This window comes from Chlorocebus sabaeus, chromosome 7 (genome assembly GCF_047675955.1).
Source record: "Chlorocebus sabaeus isolate Y175 chromosome 7, mChlSab1.0.hap1, whole genome shotgun sequence".
Lineage (NCBI taxonomy): Eukaryota > Metazoa > Chordata > Mammalia > Primates > Cercopithecidae > Chlorocebus > Chlorocebus sabaeus.
This window is the reverse complement of record NC_132910.1, coordinates 90,193,302-90,212,993: the sequence shown is the minus strand read 5'-3', so window position 1 is coordinate 90,212,993 and position 19,692 is coordinate 90,193,302. Positions and strand designations below refer to the sequence as shown.

Below are 19,692 nucleotides of genomic sequence, written 5' to 3'. Positions count from 1 at the left end.
CAGGCACGGTGGCTCACGCCTATAATCCCAGCACTTTGGGAAGCCGAGGCGATCACGAGGTCAGGAGATTGAGACCATCCTGGCTAACGCAGAGAAACCCTGCCTCTACTACAAATAAAAAAATTAGCGGGGCGTGGTGGCGGGCACCTGTAGTCCCAGCTACTCGGGAGGCTGAGGCAGGAGAATGGCGTGAACAGGGAAGACAGAGCTTGCAGTGAGCCGAGATTGCGCCACTGTACTCCAGCCTGGGCGACAGAGCAAGACTTCATCCCCCCACCCCCCCCGCAAAAAAGTAAAGTAATATAACCACTTTAGAAAATTATTTGAGTACTTTAAAAATTAAATGTACAATTGCCATATGATCTGGTAATTTGACTCAGGTAAATATGGAATGGAATGGAAAGGAAGGGAAGCCAAGACCAGGGATGTTCATAGGAGCATTATAGCCATATAAAGACAGGCAAATGGGTAAGCAATTGATCTACAATAGAATTTTCAGCAATAAAGGGAAATGAACTATTGATACATGCAGCAATGTGTATAAATATCAGCAGTAAAGAAGTTGGACACAAAAGAGAACTGTTGATTTCAATATAAAATTTGAGAAAAGGCAGATCTATAGGGATAGAAATCTATAGGGATAGATCAGTGGTTGCCTAGGTCTGTGTGTATGTGTGTGTGTGCGTGCACATGTGGTGGTGGGGATTGATGGGTGAAGTAGGTATGAGGGAACTTTCTGGGGTGATGGAAATGTTCTATTTCTTGACTGTGATGGTAGTTAAAGAGATGTTTACATTTGTGAAAATTCATTAGAAAAATAAAAAGATTTTCATCTTGTGAGGCAGATTCTCCAACAAGTTTTATATTTTGCAAATGGATTCCTTTTTAAAGTTGTCAAATTACCCGTTATTGGCTTTATGTTTTTTTGTTTTGTTTTGTTTTGGTTTTTGTACCAATTGTTATTTTTAAATGAAAAAAGTATTTTGATGTTTCTTAGTTATCAGGATCATTGTAAAAAACAATAAACTCAGACATACTGAGAAAATGAAAAGTCCATCTTTTGTCTGCTCACCTCTCTCACCAGGTTAATAATTTGAGGTGTATTTTTTCCAGACTTTTAAATGTATATGTAAAATAAATATATAAGTGGAATCAGACAACAGTACTATTCTATGGCTGATTTTCCTCCTTCCACCCCCACTTGTTTGTATCATGGATATTTTTCCAAGCTAGTATACAGCTCTAACTGCCTTAATTGTTTAATTGATGCTGAATAGTTTCTCATTGTATGGATGTTTGTTAGTATGGGTGTATGTTTTCTGTCTCTCTCTTTTTTTTTTTTTTTGGGCATTATGAACATCTAGCTTAGGGGACTTGTCTTAAAACTGGGTTTGCATAGCAAGTGCATCATTATTTATTCTAGTGATGTATTTATTTGGAGTGGTTTCTGGGGTTAAACCATGGAGAGGTAGGGGAGATGAGTCCTCCCTAAAGCCTGCCAAATGGTATTTTTCAGTTTTGATAAGATTTTTGAAGGTGATCTTACTCTACCGCAAAAGAGAAAATGTGGAACAAATTTATGTACTTTTAACATACTCCTGAATTTTATTATCTTTCTATATATTCCTAAAGTACATTGAGAAAAGGATTACAATACCACTGCTTTCAGTCATTTCATTGTACTTGTCTTTGGAAACTTCTGATACCTGGAGAGCAATGACTGAGTGCATATAAAAGCACTTTCTAGGTAAACACTGCAGCATTGCACTTGTCTTGCCTCTTTAAACTAAGAATCTCTCTCCTTAAATGGAAGTTTCTGAGATCACTGTTAGTACCTAGAGTAGGGTTGCCAGATAAAATACAGGATGTCCAGTTAAATTTGAATTTCAGATAAACAACAAATGACTTTTTACTTTAAGTATGTCCCAAATATTGCATGGGACATTCTTACAGTTATTATTCAGTGTTTCTCTGAAATTCAAATTTAACTGTGTTTCCTGTATTTTTTTTTATTTGCACCCTGGCTTGTAGGGAATTAGACAGCTTGTGCCAAGATCCATGGTGACTTGAGCAAAGTAATGCTAAGTAAAATAACCTTTTACATGTGTTATTTTTACTATTTTATTTTTAAGCAAAGACTCCTGGTTTCTTCTCTCCTATCCCCTTTTCTCCCATAAAAATAGCTACTCTTCTTCACAGTACAAGAAATAATTATCTGAATAGCTGCATGCAGTGTCCTCTGGTCTCTATCATTTGGCAGAAAAAAGGCTCATGAGGTTACTTGCCTCCATAGATGAGCAAATGTTGAACTTATATATACCTGTTAATATTAAGATTTGTTGACTTTATTATTCTTTGAGTCGAGCTACAAATATCTGTATTTAAATGCCACTTTAGTTTATATGAAGCATGTGTTATTGAGGAGGATATAAAAATTGACTACGATATAACTCTTGCTCTCAAATATCCTAATAGCCAGTCAAGGAGTTGTATATGTAAATACATAATTATAATATGGGACAATAAACAGTGATGATATTACACAAACAACTTGTTCTATAAATACGTAGGATAGAAAAATTAATTCAGATTGGAGGATTATAGAAGATTCCCTGGCACTTGATGAAAAGCCTTTAGTAGATGAAAAGGATTTGGACAGATGTGAAGGCTAAAAAATAACATGAACAAAAGTCTTGGAAATGTTCACATTTAGGAATTAGAAGCAATGCCACTAATCAATTTATGTTAAGTAATGTAGGGAAATAAGGTAGAAAGGTGGTATATTCGTTTCCTGGGGTTGCTGTAACAAAGTACTGTAAACTAGGTTGCTTAAACAACAGAAATTTATTGTGTTACAGTTCTGGAGGCCAGAATTTAGGAATCAAGGTGTTGATAGAGTTTTTGTTGTTGTTGTTGTTTCTTTTTTTTTTTTGAGGGCTACGAGGGAGAATCTCTTTAATGCCTCTCTCCTAGCTTCTGGTAGCCTCAGGCATTCCTTGCCTTGTAGATGGTGTTCTCCTTGGGTCTTTCCATCCTTTTCCTTCCCATTTGTGTCTCTCAGAGTCCAGATTTCCCTTTTTTGTAAGGACATAGTCAAATTGGGTTAGGGCTCACCTTAATTATCTTGTCTTAACTTGATCATCTGCAAAGACCTTATTTCCAGTAAGGTCACATGCACAGAAACTAGGGGTTAAAACTTCATCTTTTTGGGGGACACAATTCAGCGCATGACAGGTGGGTTGGGGTTATATTTCAAAGAGTGTTAAAGCCATTGTTTAATATGTCAAAGTTTCCTTTTAGACAAATGGGGAGTCATTAAAGCTTTTTTTTTTTTTTGAGACGGAGTCTTGCTCTGTCGCCCAGGCTGGAGTGCAGTGGCTGGATCTTGGCTCACTGCAAGCTCCGCCTCCCGGGTTTACGCCATTCTCCTGCCTCGGCCTCCCGAGTAGCTGGGACTACAGGTGCCTGCCACCTTGCCCGGCTAGTTTTTTGTATTTTTTAGTAGAGACGGGGTTTCACTGTGTTAGCCAAGGTGGTCTCGATCTCCTGACCTCGTGATCCGCCCGTCTCTGCCTCCCAAAGTGCTGGGAAAGCTTTTTATGCAAGGAAGTAACACAAATAGTTCTGATTGTGATGTGAAAAGGTGCCCTCTAAAGTTGAGGGCAAATAGTAGATTTGAAAACGATTTCTTTTGTTAAAATATAATATCAGCTATCACTAATTGAATAACTTACCCTGTGCTGTGTACTTATACTATGCTAAGAACTTTGTGCATGTAAAGTCGTGGGACTTTAAAGGGTAGAAATATTATAATCTCTTTTCTAAATATGAAGAAACCAAGATTTAAAGAACACAGAGTGGAGAAACAGAGAGATGTAGATAATTTGTGCCATTTAGGTATGTTAAGCTTGAAGTGTTGGCTGAGTATTCCTGTAGTGATGTTAAAGTTGGTAGTTTAAAATTTGGTTTTGGAATTCAGAAGATGAGTCAGAGTAGAGGACAAATACTTAGTCATTATCAGCGTAGAGGTGCTTTTGAAACCATAAGAATGGGTGGGCTTACTTGAGAAGGTAGTATAGAGACACTGAAGATAGAACCTCACTAAGTTGGCTAGACTTGAGTCTATGGAGATGAAAGAAGAGGCAGAGGACACTCTTGAAAATAGAGTAGTAGGCCAGGTGCGGTGGCTCATGCCTGTAATCCCAGCACTTTGGGAGGTTGAGGAGGGTGGATCACCTGAGGTCGGGAGTTTGAGACTAGCCTGACCAACATGGAGAAACCCTGTCTGTACTGAAAATACAAAATTAGCTGGGCATGGTGGCACATGCCTGTAATCCCAGCTACTCGGGAGGCTGAAGCAGGAGAATCACTTGAAACCGGGAGACGGAGGTTGCGATGAGTCGAGATCATGCCATTGCAGTCCAGCCTGGGCAACAAGAGTGAAACTCCATCTCAAAAAAAAAAAGTTAGTAGAGTGATAGAGAAAGTTGGAAGAATGAATTTTTTAAATGAGGGTGATAATAAATGTATGAGTTTGCGGCGAGGCAACAGAGATTGAAAACTGAAATGGAATTTGGTTGTTATTAACATTTTGAGGCTGGTTGTGGTAGCCCATGCTTGTAATACCAGCACTTTGGGAGGCTGAGGCGGGCAGATTGCTTGAGTCCAGGAGTTCGAGACCAGCCTGGGCAACATGGTGAAACCCTGTCTCTACCAAAAATAAAAAAATTAGCCGGGCATGGTGGCACACGCCTGTAGTCCCAGCTACTCAGGAGGCTGAGGTGGGAGGATGGTTTGAGCCTGGGAGGCAGAGGTTGCAGTGAGCTATGATTGTGCCACTGCGCTCCAGCCTGGGCGACAGAGCTAGACCTTGTCTCAAAAAGAAAAAGCAAAAAAAATATTTTTAGAGAATAGGCCAGGCGCAGTGGCTCACACCTGTAATCCCAGCACTTTGAGAGGCCGAGGCGGGCGGATCACAAGGTCAGGAGATCGAGACCATCCTGGCTAACACGGTGAAACCCTGTCTCTACTAAAAAATACAGAAAATTGAGCCAGGAGAATGGCGTGAACCCGGGACGCGGAGTTTGCAGTGAGCCGACATCGTGCCACTGCACTCCAACCTGGGTGATACAGCGAGACTCCGTCTCACACACACACACACAAAAGAGAATAGCTTCAGTGAGGTGGTGGAACATAGATTACAAGGTATATATAGATGAGTCAAGGAGTTAGACTTTTTTTGAGAAATGTATACAAGTATGTGTCTCAATCGATCAGTTAAAGTTCAGTTAAAGAACTTCTTTAATTGGACTTGTTGCCTTTTAACTTCAATTAAAGATCAGTTAAAAGTTCAGTTAAAATAAATGAGAGTTTAATTTTTTTCTTTTTTTTAAAATTTTTGAGACTTGTTCTCAGTTGCTGGGCTGGAGTGCAAAGGCATGATCATGGCTTACTGCAGTCTCAACCTCCTGGGTTCAAGCAATCCTCTTGCCTCAGCCTCCCAAGTAGCTAGGACTATGAGCAAGAGCCACAACGCCCGGCTGTTAATTTATTTTTTATTTTTTGTAGAGACAGAGTCTCCCTATGTTGCCCAGGCTGGTCTTGAACTCTTGGGCTCAAGCAGTCCTCCTGCCTTGGCTCCCAAAGTTTTGGGATTACAGGTGTGAGCCACTGAACCCAGCCTGATTTTTTTTTTTTTTTTTTTTTTTTTTTGAGACTGAGTCTCATTCTGTCAGCCAGGCTGGAATGCAGGGGCATGATCCTGTCTCACTGCAACCTCTGCCTTCCGGCTTCAAGCAATTCTCATGCCTCAGCCTCCTCAGTAGCTGGGATTACAGGCGCATGCAACTATGCCTGGCTGATTTTTGTATTTTTAGTAGAGACAGGGTTTTACCGTGTTGGCCAGGCTGGTCTCGAACACCTGATCTCAGGTGACCTGCCCGCCTCGGCCTCCCAAAGTGTTGGGATTACAGGCGTGAGCCCTGAATTTTTTAATGCAAAATGATTTTAGCTTTTTTATGGTCAAAGAGAAGGAACCATTGAAATATTAAAACCCGGCTGGGCGCTGTTTCCAGAGGTGCTGTTGTTTGGACTTATGTATTATAATTTCTTTACTTCTCTTTATAGTTTTGCCACCTATGAAAATAGTCCTAAACAATATTTTATTTTGAAAAAATAGTTTACCAAGCTAATTGAGTTAGGAAAGGACAATATTATCATAAATAGATGAAGGCTTCCAGGAGAAGATAGCTGAATAGTCTAGTGTCAGGTTCACTGAGTGTCATAAGCTTGTCTTCAGGTAATCAGTGAGCAATGCCATGAGTTTTTAGAAATGTAAGGCACATCCTGCTCTGGTATCTGGCAGTGCTACAGTATGGTATGGACTGGGTATTGCATATTTGTTCAGCAGGTGTATGGTCACATGAAGAGTGCTGTTTTGTATCTTTTATTTCTAAGCCCATGGTAATCTTCCTCCAACATGTTGTAGATCAAAGCAGAACACATCTGCAGGGTGAAATGTGTTCTTAGCTGATCCAGGCAGCAGGGCAGGTGGAGTGAGTAGGTACATCAGCGCAAGCCAAATATCAATAAAAATCTAGAACGGACATCTGGGCATTCTGTCCTTAAGAACAATGTCAATGGTTATCTTAGTGATGACAGATTCATCATGCTGTCTCAGGAGTCACGCTGCTACATTCTGGACTGGTTGCCCTTTAAATCTTGTGCATAGCTAGCATCCTGGAATCTCTCTTCACAGTCTTCCTGAAGATTCCCATTGTTTATCTCCTATGTTGATCTCTTGTATCCTGTATTTGCAATAGTTATCTTTTTAAAAAAATTCACTCTCTTATTGATGGGATACATTTTCCATTATCTCCTTGAGAAAGGATGCATGAAAGGTAAATGTTTGAGATCTTTCATGTCTGAGAAGATATCTTTATTCTACTTCTGTAAGATGATTTGACTGGGTGAAGAATCCTAGATTGGAAATAATTTTTCTTCATAAATTTGAAGAAATTGCCCAACTGTCATCTTCCTTCTAGTATGACTGTTGAGAAGACTGAAGTCGATGTCCTGATTCTCTATAGTAATCTGTGTTTTTTTTTCTAGAAGTTTGTAGAATCTTTTCTGTTCCCAGTATGAGGATGTTTCACAGTGATATGCCTCAGTGTATGTGTTCCTTAATTTTTTTGCACTAGACACTTTGGTGGGTCCTTTCAAATGGGTAGCTTATATCCTTCAGTCTTAGAAAATTTTATGATTTACTTTTTTCTTGTTGATTTCTTTCCAAACCTTTTTTTTCCCCTTTTTATTTCTTGTTTTTTCCTTATGATTTATTTTTTTGGAACTCTGTTATTCAGATAGTGGACCTCCTGGAATGGTTGGTCATCTAATATTGCTATCTTTTCTCTTGTGTTTTCTTTTTTTTTATTTTATTTTATTTTATTTTTTTTTGAGACGGAGTCTCGCTCTGTCGCCCGGGCTGGAGTGCAGTGGCCGGATCTCAGCTCACTGCAAGCTCCGCCTCCCGGGTTCACGCCATTCTCCTGCCTCAGCCTCCCGAGTAGCTAGGACTACAGGCGCCCGCCACCTCGCCCGGCTTTTTTTTTGTATTTTTTTTTAGTAGAGACGGAGTTTCACCATGTTCGCCAGGATGGTCTCGATCTCCTGACCTCGTGATCCACCCGTCTCGGCCTCCCAAAGTGCTGGGATTACAGGTTCTCTTGTGTTTTCTATTGCTTTATCTTTTTTTCTCTGGTTCCTGGAGATTGCCTTAATTTTATCTTCCAATCCTTTATTCATTTCAGCTATTGTATCTTTAATTTCCAAGAATTCTTTGACTTGTATTTAAAAATGTTCTTTACTGAATTGTGATCTGTTCTTACTTTATAGTATCTTCTCTCAGTGTGGAATATGAGTATGTATATGTACATTCTGTGTTAGAGGCTTTTCCTTGGATGCTCAGTAATATTTGGCTGTTTGCTCATGATTAAAAGTGATGGATTAAAAAGCTAGTTGGAAACTCCATTTTGGGTAGAGTATGATGCTAGCAGCTGTGCCTATTATGCCTCAAAGATGCTGCTGTTGTTCCCTCTCTGGAAGGTAGCCCGTCTTCTGCCGAGGTGGAGGAGGTCTGGTTGCTTAGCATCATGAAGGAGAGAGAAGGTCGAGGAATCAAAGTGCGTGTAATTGGTGTTGCTTTCTGTAGATTCTCCACTGTACAGTGTGTTGTTTCTCAGATTTTTTTTTTTTTTCCTGCCAGACTGATTTGGCTTTGCTGGGTCTGCTAACCTACTCAATACTCATCCAGACACTTTCAGTCTTACAAGATTTTGTTGTTCTTATCTCTTTTTGTTTGTTGCTCTCACCTCTTGTCCTTGTGGGTTTAGGTATAAAATAGTCTTTTACTGTTTTAGTCGGCTTTCATGATTAAGTGAAATTATATGCATGTTTTTAATCTGTCAACTTAATCCTAAAGCACAGATTATTTAAAATGTTTGTCTTACCTCTTGAAACTTGAAAGGATTATTAAAGTTAGCCCTTTTCATCTCTTGTTTTGGTTTTTACATTCATATTTATAATATTTGAAACTCATTATGTGGACTGCTCGAGACTGTATTAGTTCAAGGATTTATAAGTGAATCCAGAATTTGTAAATACAAAGGTTGATTGTTTTTTAAATTTGCTCTTATAGGAAAGTGAAAAGGTTTCTGAATATCCAGCAGTGATTGTGGAGCCAGTTCCAAGTGCCAGATTAGAGCAGGGCTATGCAGCCCAGGTTCTGGTTTATGATGATGAGACTTATATGATGCAAGATGTGGCAGAAGAACAAGAAGTTGAGACCGAGAATGTGGAAACAGGTAGACATCTCATAAAATGTTCATTATTTATAACTTTCTCATTTTGTAAGCTTCAACAATAATATTGCCAGATGAAAAATATACTGAAAAACCTTTTTAATGCTATTTAGTATAGCTTGGAAACCAGTGAAACATCTATGTTTTAGGGAATGTGTATAGATATAAAAGTTGTACAGTATAATTCTGTGAGGTGTACAGTCTTATATCATGGACCCTATGCACAAAATTATAGCTTCACATAATGATAAAGTTATTTTATTATTTTTTTTCTGAGAGTGTAAATACTAGCTGTTATTTATACAAGTCAATAGGCTAGTATTATGAGGACAACTTTTTAAATTAAAAAAATAAATATGGTATTTTATCATTCTCTAATTGATTATAAGTTTCTTTGAGTTAATATTGATGGAGAAATATGATTTCTTTTCATTAATATCAGAAGCATCTTTGTAGTGTTCTATCAGTTTCCTCTTTGCTTTTTGTCTTCTTAGAGATCTTAGTATTTCAGTCTATTTCTGGTGCGATAGCTTATGTTTAACTGGAGATTAGTATCTATAATTCTTGGAGAAATCTTTTAGTTTTTACCATTGATTATGAAGAAAAAAGAGTATTTTATCAGAAGGACTGTAGTCACTCTTATATAATAATAAACATGCAAATGTATCCTTAGCTGTTAATGGAGAAAAAGAATCATTATACTTGTTGTTTAATCCTAGTAAAAATTCTTTACTATTTAGTTACATTTTTATAAATGTAGGAAACTTTCATGATTAAAATTTTGAGTATGTGATGTATTTCTGCTTATGAGGTCCAGTGGTACCCCTTAGGGCTACTAGCCTCTTCCAGCTTAAAACTGTTCTGCCTCTAATTGTAGTTTTTGTGGAGCTAAGGGATTGAAAGTTACCTTGCTTTTCAGAGCACTGATGATTGCAGTGCCAGCAAACAAACCCCAGGTGTAGTGGAAACTTCATTTATCAAAATAGGTAGCCAAGCTGGGTGTGGTGGTGTGCACCTGTACTCCCAGCTACTTGGAGACTGAGGCAGGTGGCTCGCTCAAGGTCAGGAGCTCAAGTTCAGCCTGGGCAACATAGCAAGACCCCATTTCTAAACAAATAAACAAAAGACCAGGCATCCAAGCACTTCATATGGGCTTCGTGACTAGTCTGGAGTGGTATCTGATTTACAGTACATAATACCTATCTTTTTATGAGAATTTGGAGAATTTTCCAGTCTGAAGCTAGAAGTATAGTGGCAGAGATGAATTTTCTTCTTGAGGAAAAGGATAGGTAGAACAGTTAAAAGTATTTTGTAGGATGATGTTTTGGATTATATATTGTAACTGATTTTATTACAAGAGCATAACTAAACAGAACACTAATAGCAGAAGAAAAAAAGTATAGTAGCTTAAGTTAAATGGAAAAAAAGTAGAACCTGTTTGAAATTTCTGAATGATGTTTTGGTCAAAAAATAAGGAAAACTATGATTTTGGTAGCAAATTGGAAACTTTAAAAATGATCAAAACTATAGCACCAAATTTGTGTAAGTTAGTAAATTAGGATGTTTATCATATTAAAATACCAAAGCAGATTGGCTGAATCTTATTATTGGTATAATTGACTGTAAATGTTTTATTAATTTAGATTAATTCAGGTAAAACCAATTCAGAATAGGAAGCGAATGTAATCGACTTAAGGGATTTTATTTTCTCAGTCTTCTTGAGCTCTCAGGGTAATGATGTCATTGGCTGGGCAGAGATAATAGTGATTATGAAAAGGAGGATATGGGAAGTCTAGATAAAATAACAGTTACTTTTGTGATATGCTTTTTTTTGTAAGTGGTTTTTGAATATTTGATAATAATTTTAAAATTTACTTCAACACAAAAAGAAAATGTAAGCAGATTACTGATACCATTCTAAAATGGTATAAAAGCACCTCAAAAGTTCATTGTGCATGTTCCATCCTGACTCATGGATTTCTTTTTTTTTTTTTTTTTTTTTTTTGAGACGTAGTCTTGCTCTGTCGCCAGGCTGGAGTGCAGTGGCGCAATCTCGGCTCACTTTAACCCCCACCTGCTGGGTTCAAATGATTCTCCTGCCTCAGCCTCCCCAGTAGCCGAGACTACAGGCACATGCCACGATGCCTAGCTAATTTTTGTATTTTTTAGTAGAGATGGAGTTTCACCATGTTGGCTAGGATGGTCTCGATCTTTTGACTTCGTGATCTGCCCGCCTCGGCCTCTCAAAGTGCTGGGATTATAGGCACAAGCCACCGTGCCCAGCCTGGCTCATGAATTTTAATGTAACTTTATAAAGATTGTTAATATTCATAGATTAGTTTTCAAATCAACTAATCTAAGCTTAACATTCTTTCTATTAAGAATCAGGCTGAGCGTGGTGGCTCACGCCTGTAATCCCACCACTTTGGGAGGCTGAGGCGGGTGGATCACGAAGTCAGGAGATCGAGACCATCCTGCTAGCATGGCGAAACCTCATCTCCACTAAAAATACAAAAAATTAGCTGGGTGCGGTGGCATGTGCCTGTAGTCCCAGATACTTGGGAGGCTAAGGCAGGAGACTCGCTTGAACCCAGGAGGTGGAGGTTGCGGTGAACCAAGATAGTGCCACTGCACTCCAGCCTGGGCGACACAGCGAGACTCTATCTCAAAAAACAAACAAACAAGAAAACTAAAAAAAGAATCAAATGCATTTTTAAATGAGTTAAAATCTGATAAAGTTTTCATTCTTCTGACATCTAGGGCGTATACAAATGAATAAAGGTTGGTATGCATATTTCCTTTTAGGTAGTGAATTAGGAGTAGGTTCATTTCTTATAATATAAAATTGAAACTCAGATTACAGATACATGTAGGTTTTAAAGAAGAAGCTGACTGGGAGGAAAAGGAATACTTATAAGATGGCAGATTTGATTTGGTGAATTGGGGGAATTGAGATCTGTATAGAATACTTCCCTGTGTACGTCTAGGAAAACTTCATGGAATGCTCCTACATTATAATTTAGATTATGTTAGTGTAAAAAATGTTATAATTATATTTATTGGCTTGTTCTGACAGTTCTCTGCATGTTCTCATTGAAGTGTTTTTTCCCTTTTATTCCTAAATACCCATATGTATGTGTCCATATCATAAACAGTGTTCTATTCTCATTTGGGTTGGAGTACTAAAATCATATTATGATTTTCATGTAGCCATCTTTATTATTTTGTATATAAAAGAATTTCTCATTTTGTTAGTAGTGATTATGGGCTGTTTGTTTCTCCTTTTTGTAGACTAACAGTCTACGTTTCCCTCACAGAGCTTATGTGTAACACTAATGTTCTCTTAAATTGTATGGGAGAGGCCAGGTGCTGTGGCTCACGCCTGTAATCCCAGCACTTTGGGAGGCCGAGGCGGGCAGATCATGAGGTCAGGAGATCGAGACCATCCTGGCTAACATGGTGAAACCCCGTCTCTACTAAAAATACAAAAAATTAGCCGGGTGTGGTGGTAGTCCCAGCTACTCGGGAGGCTGAGGCAGGAGATGGCGTGAACCTGGGAGGCGGAGCTTGCACTGAGCCAAGATCGCGCCACTGCACTCCAGCCTGGGCGACAGAGCGAGACTCCGTCTCAAAAAAAAAAAAAATTGTATAGGAGAAACCAAATATATTTTGAAACTTTAAAAATAGGCATATTCATCTAAACATATAGTAAATTGCTTGTGATAACAATTGCGGATTAGTAATTATAAAGAGACTTTGAGGAAGAGTGATGAAATATAAGTGAAGGATGGTCTTGATTCTGGCAGATATAAAATGTATTTCCCAGTGGCTGCAGACTCCATCAGTTCTAGGGGCCTGCTGGATAGATTGGTATGGTGAATAAGGGGAGGGAAGGAGTTTTTTGGATTCCCTGCAGGAGTTTATAAGTGTTGATAGAAATCAGTTGATAGAAATCTTTTAAGACCGGACTAGGCTGGGCATGGTGGCTCATGCCTGTAATCCCAGCACTTTCGGAGGCTGAGGCGGGTGAATCACGAGGTCAGGAGTTCAAGACCAGCCTCACCAACATGGTGAAACCCCATCTCTACTACAAATACAAAAAATTAGCTGGGCGTGGTGGCGCACGCCTGTAATCCCAGCCACTCAGGAGGCTGAGGCAGGAGAATTGCTTGAACCCGGGAGACAGAGGTTGCAGTGAGACGAGATCGCACCACTGCATTACAGTGCACACAGCGAGACTCCGTCTCAAAAAAAAAAAAAAAAAAAAGACTAGACTAAGGTGACTGAGCTGTTTAGGATTTACTCCTTCATTTTTCACCTTAACAAATACTTGTTACTCTATTTATCCCCTTAACTTTCCAGTTTAGTTTGTGAGAGCAGGTTATGTCTGCATTTGTTATGTGCAAGGTACTGTTTTCAGCATGTTTCTTTTCAGGGGTGATTTAGTTGTGGAGATAAAAATCTATGTTATATTTAAAATACAAAACAGTCAAGAGTCAAATGAGCGTTGTTTACAAATTCAAAGCAATTTTCAGAAGAGGAAAGTTCAATTTACAGGATTAGGGAATTTTTTTAGAGAAAGTAAAGGACACATGATAGGATTTAGGTGGACAAATAGGAGGTAGGTGAAATGCACTGTAAACTGAGGGAAATACAATTAATAAATGAGTAGACTATTGAAATTAAATGCTTGTTCAGAAGATCTTGAGTAAATAAGACATTGGCACGAGATTTCATTAAGAGCTATGACTAGATCGTGAATTAAATCTCAAGAGTTAGTAATTAGGCATATAAGGAAGCAGAAAGACTTGGAAGGTTTTAAGTAGGAAATACTAGGGGGCCAGTACTTTGGGAGGCAGAGGCAGAGGTGGGAGGATCTCTTGAGGCCAGGAATTCAAGACGAGCCTGGACAACACAGTGAGACTCCACCTCTTAAAAAAAAGTTTAAAAAGTGGCCAGGTATGGTGGCGTGCACGTGTAGTCCTGGCTACTTGAGAGACTGAGGCCAGAGAATCCTTTGAGATTAGGTGTTTGAGGTTATAGTGAGCTATGATCGTAGTACCACTGTGCTCCAGCCTGAGTGGCAGAGTGAGCCATGTCTCTAAAAAGAAAGTACCGTGCAATTTTAGTATTTCAGTTGGATATAGGATTAATTGTAGGGGGAAAGATGACACAGGAAGACTAGCTGTTGTAGTATGAGTTGAAGGATGACTTGAGAAATATTAAAACGAGGTAGTAGCAACAGGAACAGAAAGGGCTTGTATAAACTATACTACTATATATGATCTTACATGACATATAAGGGGGAGAGGCACAGTTAGGTAAAATATTCTGCTTTTTGACCCTTGGTGATGGTGATAGTAGCACATATGATTTGAGGAAGGCAAGATTGTTTGGTGAAGCAGATAAGTTTGGTAATAGTCATGATGATTTTGAGTTGAAGCAGAACATTTAAGGATGAATATTTAGGTATTTAAAGATGCACAAATGTGGCCGAGTGCAGTGGCTCATGCCTGTAATCCCAGCACTTTGGGAGGTCAAGGCAGGCAGATCACTTAAAGTCAGAAGTTCAAGAGCAGCCTGGCCAACATGGTGAAACCCCATCTCTACTAAAAATACAAAAATTAGCTGGGACACCCAGTGTCCACAGTGGTGCACACCTGTAGTCCCAGCTACTCAGGAGGCTGAGGCAAGAGAATTGCCTGAACCGGGAGGCGGAGGTTGCAGTGAGCTGAGATCATGTCACTGCACTCGAGCCTGGGCGATAGAAACTCCATCTCAAAAACAATAAAAAAAGACGCATAAATGTGTAGTCAAAGTCCCATCACAAAAGAGATGGCATGCTCAAATTAGGATAATTTAAGGAATGTTTTAATAAAGGACTAGTTACAAACAGGCAAATACAAGGTAACCGTAGGAGACAGTGCAGTACTGCAGACCAAGCAATAACTGCTGTTTCTGTCCTTTGGCCCATGGGCCAAGGGGAAGGAAGGGTTACCAGAATCCTGAAGAATAGAGCCCTGAACAGGGAGTCACCTTGGGAGATTCTGGAACCTTTGATCAAAGGACACAGCTAGCTGGAGGGCAATGCCTCTTCCAAATAATATCCTGCTAAGGTGCTCCATTGACGAAACCCAGTCTGAAGCCATGAGAGTCCTGCTGATGAAGTCAGTCTCCAGGGACAGAGAGCAAGGTGAAGAAGGGTGGAGAATAAATCTGGAGGAGCAAATGGAAGATATCTAGTACAACTAAAGCTTAGCAAAGAAAGGTCAGGGAGAAACTGATTTGGGAATCATCTTCATTTAAAGCTGCGGAAATAAATTTCCAAGAGCAAACGTATTTCAGAGATTTTTCCCAAGGAAGAAGATATGTAAATTCTATGTTTGTCTCTCTGTGATAGAGAACAAAGGGCGTAGTATTAAGGAATTAACCTTAGAGAATGTTTGCATTTTAAAGAGTGCAGAAGAATCAGAGTAGTCAAATATGATAGAAAATCCTGGCCGGGCGCTGTGGCTCAAGCCTGTAATCCCAGCACTTTGGGAGGCAGAGACGGGCGGATCACGAGGTCAGGAGATCGAGACCATCCTGGCTAACAAAGTGAAACCCCGTCTCTACTAAAAAATACAAAAAACTAGCCGGGCGAGGTGGCGGGCGCCTGTAGTCCCAGCTACTCGGGAGGCTGAGGCAGGGGAATGGCGTGAACCCGGGAGGCGGAGCTTGCAGTGAGCTGAGATTCGGCCACTGCACTCCAGCCTGGGCGACAGAGCGAGACTCCGTCTCAAAAAAAAAAGAAAATCCTGGGTGGACTATTTCTGAGTTTGTTTGTTTTTTCCCTGTAAGTGGCTCTCTTTAGTAGGAAAGGGAAGAGTATTGACTTGGGTTAGTTAGTTCTGATTTCACATTTCCCCTTTATCACTTACTTGGCAGTATTTAACCTTTTCAGAGTGTTTCACTGTCAGAAAATAGGAATTCAGGGTTGTGAAGATTACATAAAATAAATACATAAAGCACAGTGCTTGTAACAGAGTTTCTTTAATTTCATTAGCACCTTCCCTGTGACTTCAAGTATGGACAGGACTTTTATACATTAGAGTGGAATATTTGTTTAACTTTGTTTATGTCTCTTGTGTTTTTCTCCTTCCTTTTGCTTCCACTTTAAAAAAAAAACAAAAACAAATGCTTTATACCTTCAGTTTATACTTTTTCCTTGTCATTCCTTCGTTGATTATTGTGCTCTGGCATCTCCATTCATCATTCTACCGAAGCTCTTTATCAGATTTCAGTGACTACTCTTCTGTCAAATTCAGTGACCCATAGAATCATCCAGAAGTAATCCTTCATAATCTTGCCTTCTTGTCTGCTGAAACACTGTATTCTCCTAGTTATTTTTCTTACTGACCTTTGCATGGATTGTACTATTTATGCTTCTGAGCGTTTGCTCAAAGACAGTTTCCTCCTATCTGTAATGTGCTCAGGTAGGTATTAGCCATCCTTTAAGGCCCAACTACATCAAGATTTCTACAATGATTGTGGTCTACATTAAACATTTCCTTACCTGATCTGTTATACCATCTGGATTTAGGTACTCTCTTGTATTCTTTTATTATTTTTATCTATTATTGCTTATATTATTTTTGTTGTATATACTATACTCCTGTTGTTTTCCCAGTGAGTGTGTAAGCACCTTGAAGACGGAGACTATACTTTTTTCTTTTGTTGAATATACTGTTGAACATATAATAACTAGCTGGAAAATACAAATGGAAACAGATTGAGTTCTGAGTTAGTATTGTAGTATAATCAAGAACCATCTATGTAAAGTCAGACTTAAATTTCATTTTAAAAATCACAGTTGGTGTTTATCATTCTTGCTTATATCTAATAATTTGGATTTTTTTTTTTTTTTTTTTTTTTTGAGATGGAGTCTTACTATGTCACCCAGGCCGGAGTGCAGTGGTGTGATCTTGGCTCACTGTAACCTCTGCCTCCTGGGTTCAAGCGATTCTCCTGCCTCAGCCTCCCAAGTGGCTGGGACTACAGTTGTGTGCCACTATGCCCAGATAATTTTTTTATTTTTAGTAGAGACGGGGTTTTACCATGTTGGTTGGCCAGAATGGTCTTGATCTCTTGACCTTGTGATCCGCCCGCCTCGGCCTCCCAAAGTGCTGGGATTACAGCCACTGCGCCCGGCCTTTGAATTTTTTTTTTTTGAGACAGAGTCTCGCTCTCTCGCCCAAGCTGGAATGCAGTGGCGCGCTCTCTGCTCACTGCAACCTCTGCCTCTTGGGTTCAAGCAATTCTCATGCCTCAGTCTCCTCAGTTGCTAGAATTACAGGCACTCGCCACCATGTCTGGCTAATTTTTGTATTTTTGGTAGAGACGGGGTTTCTCCTTGTTGTACAGGCTGATCTCGAACTCCTGACCTCATGCGATCTGCCCGCTTCAGCCTCCCAAAGTGCTGGGATTACAGGTCTGATTTTTTTCTTAAAAGCAATACATGCTTAATTGAAAAATTGGAAAGTATTGCAAAGAATAAACAAACTGAAAATCATCACCCCAATCTTACCAACAAGGAGACGATGGTTGTTGCTTTTTTAAAAAATTCCTTTTAGTCTTTTTTAAAAATATGCATTTTAATCATAATTAATATTATATAATACAAGCTTCCTGCTTCTGTCTTCTGACCACTTGGGGCAGGACTTTGCTCCTTAACTACGTATCAAGACATTAACATTTAGTCTTATTAGTTAATTATCAAGAAAACTTAAACCATTTTTAGTGATCAACAAAATTGTGTTTACACATTAGTTGAAAAGATAGATGATGATGAGAATTTTTACATAATTCAACAGGAAAGCAGTGCTTTTTAAAAGTAAAAATGAAAGTTTAGGTTTTTAAAATGGAGTTTAAAAAATAAAACCATATTTTCTTCACGAAAAATAAGATAAGGAGCCAAATTTCTTTCTTGAAGAATCTCAGGACTAATTTGACTTCATGATGAGCTGTCATAACTTTTGTATTTGTTATACCATCAGAAATCCTCCCTGTGGCACAAAAGGACTCCTTTAATTAAAAAATATTGTTGCCACAGGGAGGTAGAAGATCGACATGAAAAACTGGGGATCTGAAAAGGAGCCCCTATCCTAGGATTACCTGAAGGTGAAACAGATTGAGCCAGAAGGAAGACAATGCTGGTAGGTTGGTTTTTAATTTATTAAAAATGTTTATACTTTTATATTTCATTAAAATTATTTCATCTACCTTTACCATATTTTTGTTTAAAGGGTGACAATGATTCCTCCTTAAGGAAGGAGAAGTAATATGATAATATTTTTCCTCCAAGATAGTTTGCTGAGTTGTCCCTTGCCATGTTCTTAATATTTGTTTCTTTTTATAGATGAAGCTCTGGGGCTATTTCATGCCTCTACTTCCTTGGAAGCTACTATTGACTGAACGTCTTTAAGTCATTTTTTTTTGTCATTTCTATTATTTTTGCTTCTAATTTACATCTTTTCCTAAATTTTTAAAAAGTATTTTTCCCCCAATTATTTATTTTCTTGAGGTTAGGCTAGCCCTAAGTTTTCTAAAATGGTAAAATGTGAATCTTAAGTTCATTTAGTTTTTACTCTAGAATTGTTTGAATTGTAATTGTACAGTGATTTAGATCAGGCAGTATTATTAGATAAAATTTTTTAATACTTTAATAACTATCAGCCAGGTATAGTGGCTCAAGCCTGTAATCCCATCACTTTGGGAGGCCTAGGTCAGGAGTTTAAGATCAGCCTGGCCAACTTGGTGAAACCCCATCTCTACTAAAAAATATAATTAGCCGGGCGTGGTGGTTGGACGCCTGTAATCCCAGCAACTGGGGAGGCTGAGGCAAGAGAATTGCTTGAACCCAGGAGGCGGAGGTTGCAGTGAACTGAGATGGCACCACTGCACTCCAACCTGGACAACAGAGACAGACTCCATTTCAAAAAACAAAACAAAACAAAAACAACAATAAAACTATTTCATTTAGCCTGAGATGCTATCAATTGTAATAAACATTTTTATACCACTAAAGGAAAAAATGCTGCCAAATATAAACTTTCTAAGGGACTGTCAACTTTAAGATAGGTACTGATTTCAGAGATGTCAAATGTGAAAAATGTGTATTTTAGGATTAATGAAATATGATTTGCAGTTATGAATCTTTCCTGAAACTCTCATTTACTGGGAATTAAACATTAAAATATGAGGCCTATGAAAAATGGGGGTGAGTTGTGGTATGGAAATCCATATGAGTGCTGAGTAGGCTCTCTGAATTGTTTTTTTTTTTTTTTTTTTTTTTTTTGAGACTGAAGTCTCGCTCTGTTGCCAGACAGGAGTACAGTGGCGCGATCTCAGCTCACTGTAACCTCCTGGGTTCAAGCGATTCTCCTGCCTCAACCTCCTGAGTAGCAGAGATTGCTGGCGCGCACCAACATACCCAGCTAATTTTTGTATTTCTAGTAGAGACAGGGTTTCACCATGTTGGCCAGGATGGTCTCGATCTTCTGATCTCATGATCTGCCTGCCTTGGCCTCCCAAAATGCTGGGATTACAGGTGTGAGCAACGATGCCCAGCCTCTAAATTCTTTAATGTCTTTTAAGAGAGGATATTTAAATAAAAAAATCATATAACCATATTGTTTAAAATTATACAAAATAACCATAAGTTGTCAGATTTTGGAGTATATAGAAAAAGAAAATCTTTTTTTAATATGACATATTTACTTCAATAGATTGTTATCCTAATTGAATATCACTTAATTAGTAGAACTTTGAGATCTAAAAAGAAAATGAAATGAAG

The 19,692-nt window shown here is 38.8% G+C and overlaps 1 protein-coding gene across 19 annotated transcripts in view; it reads left to right on the top strand.

Moving 5' to 3' along the window:
• The window catches only part of ELF2 (E74 like ETS transcription factor 2), a 117,540-nt gene that overhangs the window by 46,072 nt on the left and 51,776 nt on the right, over window positions 1-19,692 (top strand). For 12 of the 19 annotated variants that reach the window (XM_007999817.3, XM_007999818.3, XM_007999811.3 and 9 more), the window contains one exon: window positions 8,696-8,861. The exons of 1 other annotated variant lie outside the window; for it this stretch is intronic. In XM_007999817.3, coding sequence (XP_007998008.1) covers window positions 8,696-8,861 — 166 coding nt within the window. Of the gene's footprint in view, window positions 1-8,695; window positions 8,862-17,893; window positions 18,053-19,692 lie in introns of those variants that run through there. 6 more of the 19 variants (XM_037992159.2, XM_007999824.3, XM_037992145.2 and 3 more) reach the window with 4 other exon arrangements.